The following is an 18,159-nucleotide window of genomic DNA, read 5'->3' as shown; positions in this document are numbered from 1 at the left end:
CAAGTAAGTTGTTACCGCCTATAAAGTATCCAGAGGCTTTTCATTACCTTTGAAGTTTGTTTCTATTCTTTAGTGTCTACAGTGAGGGTCGTAATTATTAGCACGAAAAGTATTAAAGATTTGAATTCAACTGTTGGAATAATGCAAGGAAGTGTTTAGCCAGATTTGAATTCAACTGTTGGAATAATGCAAGGAAGTGTTTAGCCAGATTTGAATTCAACTGTTGGAATAATGCAAGGAAGTGTTTAGCCAGATTTGAATTCAACTGTTGGAATAATGCAAGGAAGTGTTTAGCCAGATTTGAATTCAACTGTTGGAATAATGCAAGGAAGTGTTTAGCCAGATTTGAATTCAACTGTTGGAATAATGCAAGGAAGTGTTTAGCCAGATTTGAATTCAACTGTTGGAATAATGCAAGGAAGTGTTTAGCCAGATTTGAATTCAACTGTTGGAATAATGCAAGGAAGTGTTTAGCCAGATTTGAATTCAACTGTTGGAATAATGCAAGGAAGTGTTTAGCCATACTGTGAACATACTGTAGGATGACATAAATTAGTCTGGTTATATGACTTCAATCAGGAGTTCTGTGGAAGTGTTTAGCCATACTGTGAACATACTGTAGGATGACATAAATTAGTCTGGTTATATGACTTCAATCAGGAGTTCTGTGGAAGTGTTTAGCCATACTGTGAACATACTGTAGGATGACATAAATTAGTCTGGTTATATGACTTCAATCAGGAGTTCTGTGGAAGTGTTTAGCCATACTGTGAACATACTGTAGGATGACATAAATTAGTCTGGTTATATGACTTCAATCAGGAGTTCTGTGGAAGTGTTTAGCCATACTGTGAACATACTGTAGGACGACATAAATTAGTCTGGTTATATGACTTCAATCAGGAGTTCTGTGGAAGTGTTTAGCCATACTGTGAACATACTGTAGGATGATATAAATTAGTCTGGTTATATGACTTCAATCAGGAGTTCTGTGGAAGTGTTTAGCCATACTGTGAACATACTGTAGGATGACATAAATTAGTCTGGTTATATGACTTCAATCAGGAGTTCTGTGGAAGTGTTTAGCCATACTGTGAACATACTGTAGGACGACATAAATTAGTCTGGTTATATGACTTCAATCAGGAGTTCTGTGGAAGTGTTTAGCCATACTGTGAACATACTGTAGGACGACATAAATTAGTCTGGTTATATGACTTCAATCAGGAGTTCTGTGGAAGTGTTTAGCCATACTGTGAACATACTGTAGGATGACATACATTAGTCTGGTTAAATGACTTCAATCAAGAGTTCTGTGGAAGTGTTTTGACTGAATGGGGAACGCTTGATTAACCATGGCTATGATGTAAAGCAGCATCATGATCCGTGTGTCCTGTTTCATTAGATGAAGAGGTTCTCACCTTGCTCCTAGTGCCGTACTGGTCCTTCACCGCATCAAGAGCGCTCTACAACAACTTTAAAATATGTGTTTTCAGCCATACAACTACATAAATAAATTAAAATAAATTTAAACGACTTATATATGAGAAGTCATTGAATTGTATTTAGTGAGGATTCAATCCAAGGCGTGTTGGAGAGCGAGGTACTATAGAGCAACAATAAGCATTTTAAAAGGCCTTTTCTTCGATGTTTGAGGAGATCGCATTCATGGTAAATGTTGCGCTTGTCAGCTCAAGCGTAAAGTAAGTAGCCTGGCTAAGTGTAAAGTAAGTAGCCAGTCTAAGCGTAAAGTAAGTAGCCTGCCTAAGCGTAAAGTAAGTAGCCTGTCTATGCGTAAAGTAAGTAGCCTGCCTAAGTGTAAAGTAAGTAAAGTAAGTAGCCTGCCTCAGTGTAAAGTAAATGCTGTGCTGCACTATGAAGCACCTTGGACTGAATCCAGACCTAATATACAGTGGGGAGAACAAGTATTTGATACACTGCGAATTTTGCAGGTTTTCCTACTTACAAAGCATGTAGAGGTCTGTATTTCTTTTTAATCATAGGTACACTTCAACTGTGAGAGACGGAATCTAAAACAAAAATCCAGAAAATCTCATTGTATGATGTTTAAGTAATTCATTTGCATTTTATTGCATGACATAAGTATTTGATCACCTACCAACCACTAAGAATTCCAGCTCTCACAGACCTGCTAGTTTTTCTTTAAGAAGCCTTTCTGTTCTCCACTCATTACCTGTATTAACTGCACCTGTTTGAACTCATTACCTGTATAAAAGACACCTGTCCACACACTCAATCAAACAGACTCCAACCTCTCCACAATGGCCAAAACCAGGGAGCTGTGTAAGGACATCAGGGATAAAATTGTAGACCTGCACAAGGCTGGGATTCGTTACAGGACAATAGGCAAGCAGCTTGGTGAGAAGCAACAACTGTTGGCGCAATTATTAGAAAATGGAAGAAGTTCAAGATGACGGTCAATCACCCTCGGTCTGGGGCTCCATGCAAGATCTCACCTCGTGGGGCATCAATGATCATGAGGAAGGTGAGGGATCAGCCCAGAACTACACGGAAGGACCTGGTCAATGACCTGAAGAGAGCTGGGACCACATTCTCAAAGAAAACCATTAGTAACACACTACGCCGTCATGGATTAAAATCCTGCAGCGCACGCAAGGTCCCCCTGCTCAAGCCAGCGCATGTCCAGGCCCATCTGAAGTTTGCCAATGACCATCTGTATGATCCAGAGGAGGAATGGGAGAAGGTCATGTGGTCTGATGAGACAAAGATAGAGCTTTTTGGTCTAAACTCCACTCGCCGTGTTTGGAGGAGGAAAAAGGATGAGTACAACCCCAAGAACACCTGAAGCATGGAGGTGGAAACATCATTCTTTGGGAATGCTTTTCTGCAAAGGGGACAGCACGACTGCACCGTATTGAGGGGAGAATGGATGGGGCCATGTATCGCGAGATCTTGGCCAACAAGCTCCTTCCCTCAGTAAGAGCATTGAAGATGGGTCGTGGCTGGGTCTTCCAGCATGACAACGACCCGAAACACACAGACGGGGCAACTAAGGAGTGGCTCCGTAAGAAGCATCTCAAGGTCCTGGAGTGGCCTAGCCAGTCTCCAGACCTGAACCCAATAGAAAATCTTTGGAGGGAGCTGAAAGTCCGTATTGCCCAGCGACAGCCCCAAAACCTGAAGGATCTGGAGAAGGTCTGTATGGAGGAGTGGGCCAAAATCCCTGCTGCAGTGTGTGCAAACCTGGTCAAGAACTACAGGAAACGTATGACCTCTGTAATTGCAAACAAAGGTTTCTGTACCAAATATGAAGTTCTGCTTTTCTGATGAATCAAATACTTATGTCATGCAATAAAATGCAAATTAATTACTTAAAAATCATACAATGTGATTTTCTGGATTTTTGTTTTAGATTCAGTCTTTCACAGTTGACGTGGACCTATGATAACAATTACAGACCTCTACATGCTTTGTAAGTGGGAAAACCTGCAAAATTGTCAGTGTATCAAATACTTGTTCTCCCCACTGTATGTCTATAACACTGTCTTCTTCCAGCCCCCAGAGCGGGCCTTCTGTGACCTGTCCTCTCCGGGGCAGGAGGGCATCAGGGTGGTCCAGCTCTACCTGATGCCGGCCTTCTTCCTGGGGGTGTTGATACTGGGTCTGCCCCTCAACCTGCTCTCTCTCTGGATCTTCTTCCAACGCCTGAAACGCTGGTCCAGGTAGCTTAGTGGTTAGAGGGGTGGGCTGAAACACTGATCCAAGTAGCCTAGAGGGGAGACTGAAACACTGGTCCAGCTAGCCTAGAGGGGAGGCTGAAACGTTGGTACAGGTAGCCTAGAGGTTAGAGGGTTGGGCTGAAACACTGATCCAAGTAGCCTAGAGGTTAGAGGGGTGGGCTGAAACACTGATCCAAGTAGCCTAGAGGTTAGAGGGGTGGGCTGAAACACTGATCCAAGTAGCCTAGAGGTTAGAGGGGTGGGCTGAAACACTGATCCAAGTAGCCTAGAGGTTAGAGTGGTGGGCTGAAACGCTGGTCCATTCAGCCTTGAGGTTGGGATCTGAGGGATTTGACTACTAGAGGGTTGTTAGTGACAAATCCTAGCAATAAAGCATCTCCTGCTGTTGTGCCCTTGAGCAAGGCACTTCTTAACCCTTAAACTGCTCACTGCATGCTGTACTGTATGTGCTGTGTGTGTGTGTGTGTTAGGCACAGTAGAATACATATTTCTGGTATAAATTCATAAAGTATTCTTCTTCTTCTTCAGGAGTAGTGTCCTGCTCTTCAACCTGGCCATGGCTGACACCTTTTGGCTGCTGGCTCTACCCTTCCTCATTCACTACCACTTAAACGGTTTGGCTATAATTTATTTCACTATTTAAAGACACAATTCAACCGCATAGATGGTGCCAGTCTGTTTGTGCTAGCATACCAAGTTGTCAACACTCTGTCATTTTTTGGCTTATCAATGGCAGCAGTAGAGTTGACACAAAAAAAACATCACAAAACAGATCTGGAACTAGTCTAGCGTGTAGATACACTTGCACTACATTTAAAGTCTTTGAGGATTAACGATCAAGTTTAACAACCATTGTGGTCCTCTTCAGGTCTCCACTGGGGTCTGGGTAAGTTAAGTAAATCCAATTGCCAATATTGTCTGTTTTCATGTCCTGTATAGCGGTTGCATTATGACGCAAGGCACATTTGTATAACTGAGTGACTATCAGAGAGAGTGACATATGACAAGAGGAAAACTGCTGATGTATAAGCAAGTTTTGAAATTGCACCTTTTGTTTATTATATTATTCTAACTCTCAACAGTGAGGAATCTATTCAATCAGATCCGCTGTAGCCGACATCCACATAGCCTTTTGTTTTGGGATCGGTATTCAGTATAGGAGGTGGAACTGCGCTAGAGTTGTCAAATCCACTAGTGGCTCCTGAAATGATACACCTGAAGCGGACATTGCCATTGGTTGCCATTGGCTGCACAGAGTCACACCCCCTTGTTTTAAAGTTGGAACACTAGAATGTGAGGTTTAAACCTCATTTAGTATTATAGAAATCCTCATTATTTTGTTTCTTTATTTGGGGGGGGGGAATTGTTTTAAGATGGTTCTACTAAGATAACATGTGGAATTGTTTTAAGATGGTTCCATTAAGATAACATATGGAATTGTTTTAAGATGGTTCTAATACGATAACATGTGGAATTGTTTTAAGATGGCTCTACTAAGATAATATGTGGAATTGTTTTAAGGTGGTCATACCGTGGATCATTTATCTATTTGATTTAGAAGTTTAGGCCCACTTTAGGTATTAAAAAAATATATATTTTAAAATGATTTGATAAATTATTGAATTTGGCCTTCACTACTATAGCCAATAGATACGCATTGAATAACACATTCATAAATGGCACAAAAAAACACACAAACAAAAAAATGTATCATAAGGAATAAGGTTTTGAAGTGTCTACCCAATATCTAGGAGATATAAGAAAACTCAAGATAAATATGTTTCCAGAAAAACTCAAATGTAACACCTTGTTTTTTGTTGGCACAAAATTACCTTCATACTTCCATTAATTTGTATGGGATGTGTCCCATGACACTTGTGAGGGTTGTAAAGCAAAACAGAGAACACCATCGTGTTCGTGAGTCTCATCTTTCCATAGAGTGGTCATATGTGACCCGCTTCAGGAAACTATGTGCATGTCGCGAGTCACTACTTCACACAAGAGCCATTTGAAAGTAATATTTTTTTGGGATCAAAATGCGTTTTTGTGTAGAAATGCCTTCTAGGACATGTGAACTTTCATGTGCCTTAATAACAGACATGTATGCCATCTGTAAATACGAATAAAATTGTTCAAATTACAGTTGGTTAAGCCACTAAAACAATACAGCCACCTTCCTGCTAGCCATGATTGGCTGAGATAATAAGTGGGCTGGACATGCCAAGAGATGAGTTCGGATTGGTCTGCCATATAGCACGCTTCTGTCTATTTTAGCTGGTTAGATTGTGTAGGTAATCCTGTCTAATGTAGCATTTAAAAAATATATTGCTTACTATACTGCATAAGTGTTGTTCTCCACTTTCTAGAGGGCCGAGTTTTGAAATCAGTGGAATTAGAGTAGCTAAGGAGATGGAGAAAACATCTGTCTACAGATTACGCCTTCAAACTAAGGGCAACCGTGGTATCAGTGAGAAGAGAAGGAGAAGCATCCAACCATGATGTATAAGATAGTCTAACTAGCTTCAGTTGAAGTCGGAAGTTTTACATACACCTTAGCCAAATACATTTAAACTCAGTTTTTTAAAATTCCTGACATTTAATCCTAGTAAAAATTCCTTGTCTTAGGTCAGTTAGGATCACCACTTTATTTTATTTTAATTGTATTTATTTTTAATGTCAGAATAATACTAGAGAGAATGATTTATTTCAGCTTTTATTTCTTTCATCACATTCCCAGTGGGCCAGAAGATTACATACACTCTGTTAAAATTTGGTAGCATTGCCTTTAAATTGTTTAACTTGGGTGAAACGTTTCGGGTAGCCTTCCACAAGCTTCCCACAATAAGTTGGGTGAATTTTGGCCCATTCCTCCTGACAGAGCTGGTGTAACTAAGTCAGGATTGTAGGCCTCCTTGCTCACACACGCTTTTTCAGTTCTGCCCACAAATTTCTATGGGATTGAGGTCAGGGCTTTGTGATGGCCACTCCAATACCTTTACTTTGTTGTCCTTAAGCCATTTTGCCACAACTTTGGAAGTATGCTTGGGGTCATTGTCCATTTGGAAGACCCATTTGCGACCAATCTTTAACTTCCTGACTGATGTCTTGAGATGTTGCTTCAATATATCCACATAATTTTCCTTCCTCATGTAGCCATCTATTTTGTGAAGTGCACTAGTCTCTCCTGCAGAAAAGCACCCCCACAACATGATGCTGCCACCCCCGTGCTTCACGGTTGGGATGGTGTTCTTCGGCTTGCAAGCCTCCCCTTTTCTTCCAAACATAACTAACGATGGTCATTATGGCCAAACAGTTCTATTTTTGTTTCATCAGACCAGAGGACATTTCTCCAAAAAGTACAATCTTTGTCCCCATGTGCAGTTGCAAACCGTAGTCTGGCTTTTTATGGCGGTTTCGGATGGTGTTTATTCTTGCGTACTCTTGTTTGTACAGAAATTTTCCCGAAGGATGAACCAGACTTGTGGAGGTCTACAATTCTTTTTCTGATGTCTTGGCCAATTTCTTTTGATTTTCTCATGATGTCAAGTAAAGAGGCACTGAGTCTGAAGGTAGGCCTTGAAATACATCCACAGGTACACCTCCAATTGACTCAAATTTTCTGGAATTTTCCAAGCTGTTTAAAAGGCACAGTCAACTTAGTGTATGTAAATGTCTGACCCACTGGAATTGTGATACAGTGAATTATAAGTGAAATAATCTGTAAACAATTGTTGGAAAAATTACTTGTGTCATGCACAAAGTAGATAGTCCTAACCGACTTGTCAAAACTATTAGTTTGTTAACAAGAGATTTGTGGAGTGGTTGAAAAATGAGTTTTAATGACTACAACCGAAGTGTATGTAAACCTCCCACTTCAACTGTAGATTGACAGGTGAATTAACCCAGGATTTGTTTGTTTGTTTTTTTGCATATACACTTTCTCGCTCTGAACTTCTATCACAAGTGGGGCGGGTTCTTGACAATGATCACCTATTAGGGCGGGTTCTTGACAATGATCACCTATTAGGGCGGGTTCTTGACAATGGTCACCTATTAGGGCGGGTTCTTGACAATGATCACCTATTAGGGCGGGTTCTTGACAATGATCACCTATTAGGGCGGGTTCTTGACAATGATCACCTATTAGGGCGGGTTCTTGACAATGATCACCTATTAGGGCGGGTTCTTGACAATGATCACCTATTAGGGCGGGTTCTTGACAACCTATTTGACAGCTCCAAGCAGTTCCACCACTTCTAACAAAACAAAAGAACAAAAAATACATCTGCTGGTGTCTGTTATCGTTGGATCTTCGCCTAAATTGAGAAAAAAAAATCAAATCTCAAAAGGATCACACCATACCTACGGACTGTTTGTCTAATTTTAGGTGTGTCACTCTGCAAGACCCTTCGGTTGCTCTACCACAACTACTTCTACCTCAGCATCTTCTTCGTTTCCTGCGTTAGCGTGGACCGCTATCTCGCCATCGTCCACCCGCTGCGCTCTGTGGTGTTACTCGGCCGCCGGCAGACCTGTTTCCTCTGTGCCGTTATCTGGGCGATTTCCATGGTGATAAGTGTCCCTGTAGCTCACATGACTTTGCTACAACATTGCCCCGGAGACAATAATCGTACCGTGTGTACCCTGTATATGTTACTGGACGACACTGAGGAGAGCCTACCCTACTCAATCTGCTGTACCACCATCGGCTTCCTCGTCCCTCTAAACTCCATATGTTACTGTTGCCTCCGCAGGTAGTTACCCATTACATTATTTATTGATTGGTTGATTTACTGATTGATTGATCCTGATTTATTAAATTATTGGAAACACAGCCTATAATATAGAGTGTTTGATTTGGCTCTATTTCTTTCTTTTAATATATTTGTTTACTATTCTGTCTCCAACATGCTTTTTTTTTGTCTCCACAGCATCAGGGAGCTCCGCCTCCGCAGCCGTCGGCCACAGGTCCACCTCCACAAAAACAAGGGGCGACGTCTCCGTCTGACCCGTGTGTTGACCGCCGTGCTGACCCTCTTTGCCCTGTTCTACCTGCCCTACCACCTAAGCAGGAACGCGGCCATCGTGATGCATGCCATGTACCTGGGTAGGCCGGCGTTCTGGCAGCCCGTAGACCTGGCATTCTGCCTGGAGATCTGTCTATGTAGCCTGAATACCTGTGTCAACCCGCTGTTTACTTGCTTCGTGGGACGGCAGTTTAGAAAGGAGTTCCAGGATACCTTTGGCTTTGCTTGGCTGCAGCTTTGGAAGAGTCAACGACAGCAATCAGCAGTGAATCATGTGGCGTCAGTAACAGGGTTGTTTGAGAGAAAGAGGAACCAGAGGACCATAGGGCATGAGAGAGAGGGGCATGGTGGCCAGGGTTTGGCTGCTGTCACTCCACTGTGAATGCTGAAGGATCAGACCATGGTAAATGACCATCTCAATTATTTAAAAATCCATCCTCTCCCCATCGCCTCCCTTGATTTGAAAATACTTGGTGGGGGGAGGGGGGGTTGTCTTTATAGCAGCTGGACCACACAGATGATCAGATCTCAGACACAATGCCTGAGGAAGTTCTTTACATCTTCAAAATCACAGTAACGACCCTGTCTGTGGGTGGTTATCTGTGTGATACAGCAACAAGCCTGTCTGTGAGTGGTTGTCTGTATGTTACAGCAACAAACCTGTCTGTGGGTGGTTGTCTTCCTTACTTTATTTTGTACTGAGCATGGAATTGGTATGCATGTCACTTTTAGGTAGTCCTGAGGCATGGTCCTAGGGCTCAGGTCCTCAGGGAGGGGAGAACTCTATAGAAGAAAGCCCTGCCTCCAGCTGTTTGCTTAGAAATTCTAGGGACAATAAGGAGGCCTGCATCTTGTGACTGTAGCATACTTGTAGGCATGTACGGCAGGACCAAATCAGAGAGATAGATAGGGGCAAGAAACACTTTGTAAGTTAGCAGTAAAACCTTGAAATCAGCCCTGATTAGTCTAATCTAGAAGTGACTAAAGCATGAATTCATTTTTCTGCATAATTTTTGGGCAAAAAGTTGCAGAGTTATGCAACGTTACGAAGATGGAAAAAGCTGCCCTTAAAATATTCTAAAGAGGGATCGAGGTCCAGAGTAACGCCGAGGTTCTTCACAGTTTTATTTGTGACGACTGTACAACCATCGAGATTAATTGTCAGAATCCAACAGCAGATCGCTTTGTTTCTTGGGACCTAGAACTATCTGGACGTAGAACTAACAGAACTCTGTTTTGTCTGCCATCCACTTCCATATGTCTGAAACACAGACTTCCTGGGTAGGCAATTAGGCGGGGTTCACCATGTTTTATCGAAATGTACAGCTGCGTGTCGTCCTCATAGCAGTGAAAGTTAACATTGTGTTTCCAAACGACCAAGAGGTAGAATATATAGAGATGCCATGACGTTAAACCTACTCCCAGGCTATGACAGTCATAAATACCTCTTCCCCCCCTTTTTTCTCTCTCTACCCTACTGATGTTACATTTGCAAAACCCTTGGTTAACATAGAGATTCTGGGAACATCAGAAGGTGGGGGGAAATGAACTATATTCTGGTAATCCGACCAATTGAACATATGCGGTGGTACTTAATGAATATGATGTCAGTTCGGTTGTCATCTGAGACATTCTCATCAATGATAAGATGACAAACTCTACAGTGGAAAGTCTACACATTATAGTTATCAGATTCACATGGAATTGTTGTGCAATTTAAATGTTTGAATATGAAATTATTTGATGGGATGAAATGTGATTTTAGCTTCTAAAATGTGAGATTTGGGTTTTCATAAGGTAGGGCTATGCTCAATCAGTGGCCTGCCCCTGTGAAGGGACATGGGCTATAAAACTGTTCAAACACGCCCTCCTCTCCCTTTCTATATAAAGCCTTGATGACAATATAACCTCCTGTTCCGAGGATGTGAGGACGACGGTCCGATGTCAGAATGGTTCAGATAATAACTACAGAACGAAGCCAACATCAGCGTGAGCTTTGGTTGCGAATGGTATGAACTTTGAACTCTTATTCACTACAGAAGTGATACCTCCGAGCCGTTGAGTTAGCAACAGCAGCTGCAAACGCAGGTTAGGAAGGAACAGACAGAGTATTCCTTCTACCACACAACGATGTTACTACAACATATACAATTGACTAGCAGAGGACTCTTCAAAGGACTCGGGTTGGACAACACGGCCTTCCATCTACCACCAAACTTCCTACCACCAACCAACCTTCCGAAGCGCAGCTCAGAGTAAATATTTATTGCATTTTCCTTTTCCAAATGGGCGGTAATTTAGAATGCATAAGATTCTGTATTTACGATAGCACAGCTTCGCCCTTTGTTCCTCAGTCTTCCCACTCTTTCACTCAAACCCAGCCCCTTTTCTTTTGTGTCACCAGCTGTCATATCTGTTCCGCCCGCTAGGGACGTTTTCCTTCATGACGTAATTTGTAATCAAGTTATGATTTAATTATGTGTATGTGTAATTCTGTGTGATTAGTTAGGTATTTAGTAAATAAATAATTAAACCCAATTTTGTATTGCTGACTCAACTTGTTAGCCAGGGTTCGTGCAGATAACCAAGAATTTACAAGTTTCAGATGAGACTGAATTAAGACTGACTGGCTGGCTGGCCGATCTGACTGGCTGACTGACTGGCTGGCTGACTGACTGACTGGCTGACTGGCTGACTGGCTGACTGGCTGCGCACCAGGAACTTACTCTCTACTACCACCGTCAGGAAGATCATGAACTGTGGAGGTGAGTGCTATATAGGGACTTCATAAGGGCTACATAGGGACTTCATAAGGGCTACATAGGGACTTCATAATGGCTACATAGGGACTTAATAAGGAATACATAGGGACTTCATAATGACTACATAATGACTTCATAAGGGCTACATAGGGACTTCACAAGGACTTCGTAAGGGCTACATAGGGACTTCATACGGGCTACATAGGGACTTCGTAACATTTTCATAATCTATAAAGAACAACCTGTCTCCTACCACTGTCAGGAAGATCATGAACTGTGGAGATAGGATAAGCTACATAAGGACTTCATAATAGATTCCTAACCGATACATAACACCAAGAACATCACTGATCCAGGTCTCCAAGGATAATAACTACGCTGTATGGGCCAAACCAACACACTTTACACTTACTCACAGTTTTAATTGCAATGATTGTGATATGCCGTTTTTTTTTTTACTATAACTAATGTAGTTTCAATGCACTGATTGAAACTCTGTGTAAAATAATCTGCTAAACGGTCAAACATAAGAGAATGATCATGTGTCGTTGCCTGTGTGTAGGGGGTTTGAAAATGGAGGCCATCTTTGCTTCTTGTGGTTTGTTTCTCTCCCACCAAGGCTGTGGCCACCTCTTTCCTGGCCCTGGCAGTCGGCTTCAGTGGCTTTGCTATATCAGGTGAATACCAGAAAGTATTTTAAGATCTATGGTCTGGATTAAGATACACTATTACGTTTGTGAACATTCAGGGCCAGTTTTCCCAGTAGTCACAGATTAAGTTTAGTCCTGGACAAAAAAAAAGCATGCACAGTGGATAATCTCCATTGAAATACCTTTTGTAGTCCAGGATTAGGTTTGCGTCTTTAAAAGGCAATGTTCTACAACGGATCAGATTGTATGGTCTTATTCTACTGTAGGAAATAAATCAATGTCTGAGGGTGCTGCAGGTACAAAATATCCCCGATGTCAGCAGCATTACTGGGACTGGTCAGAGGTCGATAATCTATCATGTCACATCTCTGTAACAGACTGAACCAATGGGGAAAAAGACAAATGACCTTGTGCTAATCAAATCTACAGATCAATAATGGTAAGCACATCTTAGGAAAGAATGTTAACCTCTAGCGTCGAGCAATCCCGTATCCGGGAGCGTAATCATAGCCTCATGCTCATTACCATAACGCAACGTTTCCTATTCATGAAAATCGCAAATGAAATGAAATAAATACATTGAAACACAAGCTTAGCCTTTTGTTAACAACACTGTCATCTCAGATTTTCTAAATATGCTTTACAACCATAGCTACACAAGCATTTGTGTAAGAGTATTGATAGCCTAGCATAGCATTAAGCCTAGCATTCAGCAGGCAACATTTTCACAAAAACAAGAAAAGCATTCAAATAAAATAATTTACCTTTGAAGAACTTCGGATGTTTTCAATGACGAGACTCTTAGTTAGATAGAGACTCAGATAGCAAATGTTCATTTTTTCCAAAAATAATATTTGTGTAGACGAAATAGCTCCGTTTTGTTCATCACGTTTGGCTAAGAAAAAGACCGGAAAATGCAGTCACTTACAACGCCAAACTTTTTCCCAAATTAGCTCCATAATATCGACAGAAACATGGCAAACATTGTTTAGAATCAATCCTCAAGGTGTTTTTCACATATCTATTCGATAATCTATCAGTGGTGGCAGTTGGCTTCTCATCAGAAGCAAACAAAAAAATACCGCAGCTGGAGATAATGCAATAATTGCAACGGAGGACACCAAGCGACCACCTGGTAGATGTAGTCTCTTATGGTCAATCTTCCAATGATATGCCTACAAATACGTCACAATGCTGTAGACACCTTGGGGAAAACGTGGAAAACGTAAGCTGACTCCTAGCTCCTTCACAGCCATATAAGGAGTCATTGGCATGAAGCGGTTTAAAAAAATGCGGCACTTCCTGATTGGATTTTTATCTGGGTTTCGCCTGTAACATCCGTTCTGTGGCACTCACAGACAATATCTTTGCAGTTTTGGAAACGTCAGAGTGTTTTCTTTCCAAAGCGGTCAATTATATGCATAGTCGAGCATCTTTTCGTGACAAAATATCTTGTTTAAAACGGGAACGTTTTTCATCGAAAAATTAAAAGAGCGCCCCCTATATCTAGTAGCCACTCCTTGTGCAGCACACAACAAGACCAATGTACTTGTCACGTTCTGACCCTAGCTATTTGGGGCGGCAGGGTAGCCTAGTGGTTAGAGCATTGGACTAGTAACCGGAGCTGACAAGGTACAAATCTGTCGTTTTGCCCCTGAACAGGCAGTTAATCCACTGTTCCTAGGCTGTCATTGAAATTAAGAATTTGTTCTTAACTGACTTGCCTAGTAAAATAAAGGTAAAATAAAAAAAATAGTGTTAATTGTTTGTTTTAGTTGGTCAGGACGTGAGTTGGGTGGGTATTCTATGTTTTGTGTTTCTAGGTTGTTTTTCTGTGTTCGACCTAGTATGGTTCTCAATCAGAGGCAGGTGCCGTTATTTTTTTTATTTTTTTACCTTTATTTAACTAGGCAAGTCAGTTAAGAACAAATTTAGGTAACCTGGGTTTTACTGTTTGTTGGTGGGTGATTGTTTCCGTGTCTGTGTTTTACACCACACGGGGCTGACACTTACCACGCCGCATATTGGTCCTGGTCATACACCGGAGAATTCACAGATGCTCTTGTTGGTCTCTTACGAGACTAAAGGTCAATATATTTCTTTAATTTAAAACCACTTGAAAACCAGGGTGTTGAAACTGTTTGTGAAGTTAAGTTCAATCGACTGGTCCATGACGTCCAGGGGCCATTTGTTTATTTAGCTGTGTTATGGCTACATTTAATTTTTTTACCAGAGACAGAGACACACACCTCTTCTCCACTCCTCTCTGTCCCTCAGATCTCCAGTGCCCTGCCCTCTCTCTCTGTATGGCCATGTCTGAAGTTCCCCTACTATGTCTAGGCTTTATGAGTTGTCCCTGTATCTGTCTGCAGTTGTGACAGAAATACATGCTCTTGTTGTTCTCTTACAGATTACAGGCTACACATTCATGTTTTTATGTTTGTTTACACACACATCTCTTTCAATGGTTTAATTTAAAAAAAACATTTTTATAACACATATACCTGTCATGTTCTTTCCTGTACTTGAATACTTATTAAATTATGTTTTCATAGTCAGTTGTTTCAGTTGTTTATTAATATCTAATTTAGACTGAATCTGCTTATTTCTTCCCAACACCTTTGCTGATCTAATACAAGATGAAAGTAAAAACACATTCTCTTCCACCTGTATTTTGTCAGGCCAGTGAACCAGGTGGTAAACTATACTATTTGTATGGACCCTAGGTTACCCTTTCCCTTTGTTATCATACTAACTGTCGTATAACCTTAATTAGTGCTCCCAGGTGTGTATAATACTGCCGTTAATGGAAGGGGTTAAGGTGTGGTCTTTACTCCAAAATTAAGAGAGACAATGATACATAGTCATCTGGGGGGAAAAAAATTCAATTTTATGGACAACGGTGGCTGGTTCTTAAAATAACCTTTGTGTTATGGGGCTCTTAAAAGAGCTGTTTCAGTCCACGGCATACTGCCATGGGACTTCACCTGCTGGCGATGAGAAGTAGGTGGTCAGCTTCTCCATCACCTGGAGTGCCTGTCTGGGGGCGTTGTTGGTACCTGCCCCCGGTGGCATCAGGTTGGTGACCATTTGGCATGCCATCCGGAGCGGCTCCTGGAATGACCTCCGCAGGTAGTTGTGGAGAACACTGGAATGACCTCCGCAGGTAGTTGTGGAGAACACTGGAATGACCTCCGCGGGTAGTTGTGGAGAACACTGGAATGACCTCCGCAGGTAGTTGTGGAGAACACTGGAATGACCTCCGCAGGTAGTTGTGGAGAACACTGGAATGACCTCCGCAGGTAGTTGTGGAGAACACTGGAATGACCTCCGCAGGTAGTTGTGGAGAACACTGGAATGACCTCCGCAGGTAGTTGTGGAGAACACTGGAATGACCTCCGCAGGTAGTTGTGGAGAACTCATGTGGCCTTCACACAGGCATCGACATTTGAGCGGCTGAGACCAAGCACTCTCCAATACATTCTCCATCGGGCTGCCAGAATCCCAAAGGCGCATTCAACAACTAACCTTGCCCTGGACAGTCGTTTGTTAAAGATCCTTACAGGCTTTGGCAATGGCAGCTGGTGTCCAGCGTAGGGCCTCATGAGGTTGGGTCTTAAAGGGAAGGCCTCGTCGCCGACGAAGACGTGGGGAACAGGTCCCAGGTCTTTAGCCCCAGGGAGTGATGCAGGAGGTGGAATCTCCAGGGTGCCATCCTGAAGTGCCTGGCCGAAGGCAGAGTCCCGGAGGGTCCCGTCATCACTTCCTTTGCCGTAATCACCAACATCGACAACACGGAAACAGTAGATGGCATCTACTACAGCCAAGAGTACAACTGAATATGTACCCTTGTAGTTGTAGAATTGTGACCCTGAGCACGGTGGAGCCTGGATTACCACATGTTTCCCGTCAATGGAGCCAAGACAGTTGGGGAAATTCCACCTCTCCAGGAACTCGGCAGCAATGGCCCTCCAGTCTTCCTTCTTGGAGACAGGCATGTGTTCACCAACCAGACAGTCCCAAATGGCTTGTGCCACAGAGGGGACAATGCCTGCCACCGTGGACCGTCCAACTCGGAAGCTGAATCCTATGGTCCTGTAGGAGTCCCCTGTCGCCAAGAATCTAAAATATAATTCAAAATAATGATCAATATTGTGTATAACTTGAATTCCACCCACATATTATATCTACTCATATATTATATCTACTCATATATTATATCTACTCATATATTATATCTACTCATATATTATATCTACTCATATATTATATCTACTCATATATTATATCTACTCACATATTATATCTACTCACATATTATATCTACTCATATATTATATCTACTCATATACCTCATGACTGCTTATTTTGCTTCACTAATTATATTGTAATACTCATCAACCATCATTAACAATGCCTTGAAACAGTACAATTCAGTCATTGACTATATCAAACTGTAGTCCAGGCCAACTCTACTCTTAGAAAGAATGGTACTATCTCCTTAAAAGGGTTCTCTGGCTGTCCCCATAGGAGATCCCTTTTAGGTTCCAGGTAGTATCCCTTTTGGTTCAAAGTAGAACCCTATTGGGTTCCATGTATTAAGTATTATACCTGGAACGAAAAATGGTTATTCTATGGGGAAAGCAGAAGGACACGTTTGGAACCTTTTTTTCTAAGAGTGTATGTAAGTCCAATAAGAATGTAATGAATGACTGTAACTGTCTTGAACAACAATGGGTCCTGGAAAAGACTAGCCTACCTTCATCAGGGCAGAAGGCACCTTTCTTTTCATTTGGTAACATTGCATAATTAAAAAAGGATTATAAACCAACTTTGGGAAAAGTTATAGTCCCAATGAACATTCTGTAAAAGTACATCTGATGTCAATTAGGGACTATTAACTAGAGCCCTTTAGCTAGCTAGGTTGCACATAAAAACAATGTATCAAATATCAATCAATTATGGTATCAAAGGCTTTAAAAATGTACTAGAATGTAGCTTACCCGAGACAAATCGCCAGGTGTTCAACTGGGCTGATGGACTCCCGGTAGTTGGTATCCATCCGGGTGATCCTGGCTCCAACCATCTGGAGCAGGTGATCGGAAAAAAAATCTACATTCATATTTAGCTATTTTCTGTCAAGTCTACACATACAATTTGATGAATATGTTCGATAAATCGAACGTATGCACCACACAGAACGTAGGGCAACTGTCTCTGCAACGCATTGCTGAAGGCAAATGGAGCATTCCATTGGAAATGAATGTACTTCTGGTGTCTCGAAACGCAATGACACAGTCGGTGTGTTCGAAGCGTAAGGACTAGGAACTGATGTACTGCGTTTCAAATGAATGGCAATCAAGACTTGATTTGATTTCAATGAGCTCAGTACAATGACTTGTGGCATCCTTCGATTTCGCTCCAACCGTTCTGAAACTAGAAGTTCAAACAGTTTGGGACCGAGGCGGTCTTTTGTAATCCCACGAGCAGCAAGAGTTGACACTGCTACAGGTCAGGGAACGTGATATCCGTTGTATCCTTGAACAATTGTTCATATGCTTTCGTTGGTTGCCTGTAGTTGTTTTTCCAATATCTCCATGATGTTTGCTGGAGGTGTTCGTACTGAGTCCATTAGAAGGCTCTGTCCTGGGATTGTCCCACTACTCGGTTTGCATCAAGGCGAGTAGCTCCGTGGTCCTCTCCAAGTTCTTCAGAACAGCCTCCATGTGGCGCTATCTGCTCTTAGAATATCTGCACGTGAGGTTCCGGTGTCGTATTCACATTTTTGTCTTTGGAAATGTTAAAATGTTGTTTGAATTGATTTAAAAGTTTGTTATTAAAAGTTTTGTGTTTTAACAACTTGTGTAACAATTTGTCATCGTTTTCTCTGCTTTCCCCCACAAATTGGGTTATAACTAGTTAACACAGCCACAAAGTCTTAAACCCCGCCCATTTCAAAAATATCTTCTTAAATTTTGCATTTAAATCTAACCTTAAC

General features: G+C 41.8%; 2 protein-coding genes across 2 annotated transcripts; one reads left to right on the top strand and one right to left on the bottom strand.

The window, feature by feature from the left end:
• The first annotated feature begins 1,647 nt into the window (after positions 1–1,647).
• LOC116356313 (succinate receptor 1-like) lies at positions 1,648–9,131 on the top strand. Its single transcript, XM_031801468.1, has 6 exons — positions 1,648–1,671; positions 3,538–3,704; positions 4,251–4,336; positions 4,591–4,608; positions 8,110–8,476; positions 8,654–9,131. The coding sequence occupies exons 1-6, from the start codon at positions 1,648–1,650 to the stop codon at positions 9,129–9,131; spliced, it is 1,140 nt and encodes a 379-aa protein (XP_031657328.1).
• A 5,199-nt stretch (positions 9,132–14,330) lies between these two features.
• LOC116356323 (protein ALP1-like) lies at positions 14,331–17,942 on the bottom strand. The gene is made up of 2 exons (XM_031801613.1): positions 17,165–17,942; positions 14,331–16,283 (listed from the first exon to the last, which is right to left on the bottom strand). The coding sequence occupies exons 1-2, from the start codon at positions 17,281–17,283 to the stop codon at positions 15,581–15,583; spliced, it is 822 nt and encodes a 273-aa protein (XP_031657473.1). The 5' UTR covers positions 17,284–17,942; the 3' UTR covers positions 14,331–15,580.
• Between the last annotated feature and the right edge of the window lie 217 nt (positions 17,943–18,159).

This window comes from Oncorhynchus kisutch, linkage group LG22 (assembly GCF_002021735.2).
Source record: "Oncorhynchus kisutch isolate 150728-3 linkage group LG22, Okis_V2, whole genome shotgun sequence".
Taxonomy (NCBI): Eukaryota; Metazoa; Chordata; class Actinopteri; order Salmoniformes; family Salmonidae; genus Oncorhynchus; species Oncorhynchus kisutch.
Note: the sequence above shows the minus strand (reverse complement) of the source record. Positions and strands in the feature narration are given on the sequence as shown.

What these genes read in the sequence shown, in the direction of transcription:
- LOC116356313 (XM_031801468.1), top strand. Translation starts at nt 1,648, where the DNA reads ATGTTTGAGGAGATCGCATTCATG. An exon ending in CGCCTGAAACGCTGGTCCAG is followed by an intron (nt 3,705 to 4,250) that starts GTAGCTTAGTGG and finishes CTTCTTCTTCAG; the next exon opens with GAGTAGTGTCCTGCTCTTCA. An exon ending in TGTTACTGTTGCCTCCGCAG is followed by an intron (nt 8,477 to 8,653) that starts GTAGTTACCCAT and finishes TTGTCTCCACAG; the next exon opens with CATCAGGGAGCTCCGCCTCC.
- LOC116356323 (XM_031801613.1), bottom strand. Translation starts at nt 17,283, where the DNA reads ATGAATGTAGATTTTTTTTCCGATCACCTGCTCCAGATGGTTGGAGCC. An exon ending in CACCTGGCGATTTGTCTCGG is followed by an intron (nt 16,284 to 17,164) that starts GTAAGCTACATT and finishes ATTATATTTTAG; the next exon opens with ATTCTTGGCGACAGGGGACT.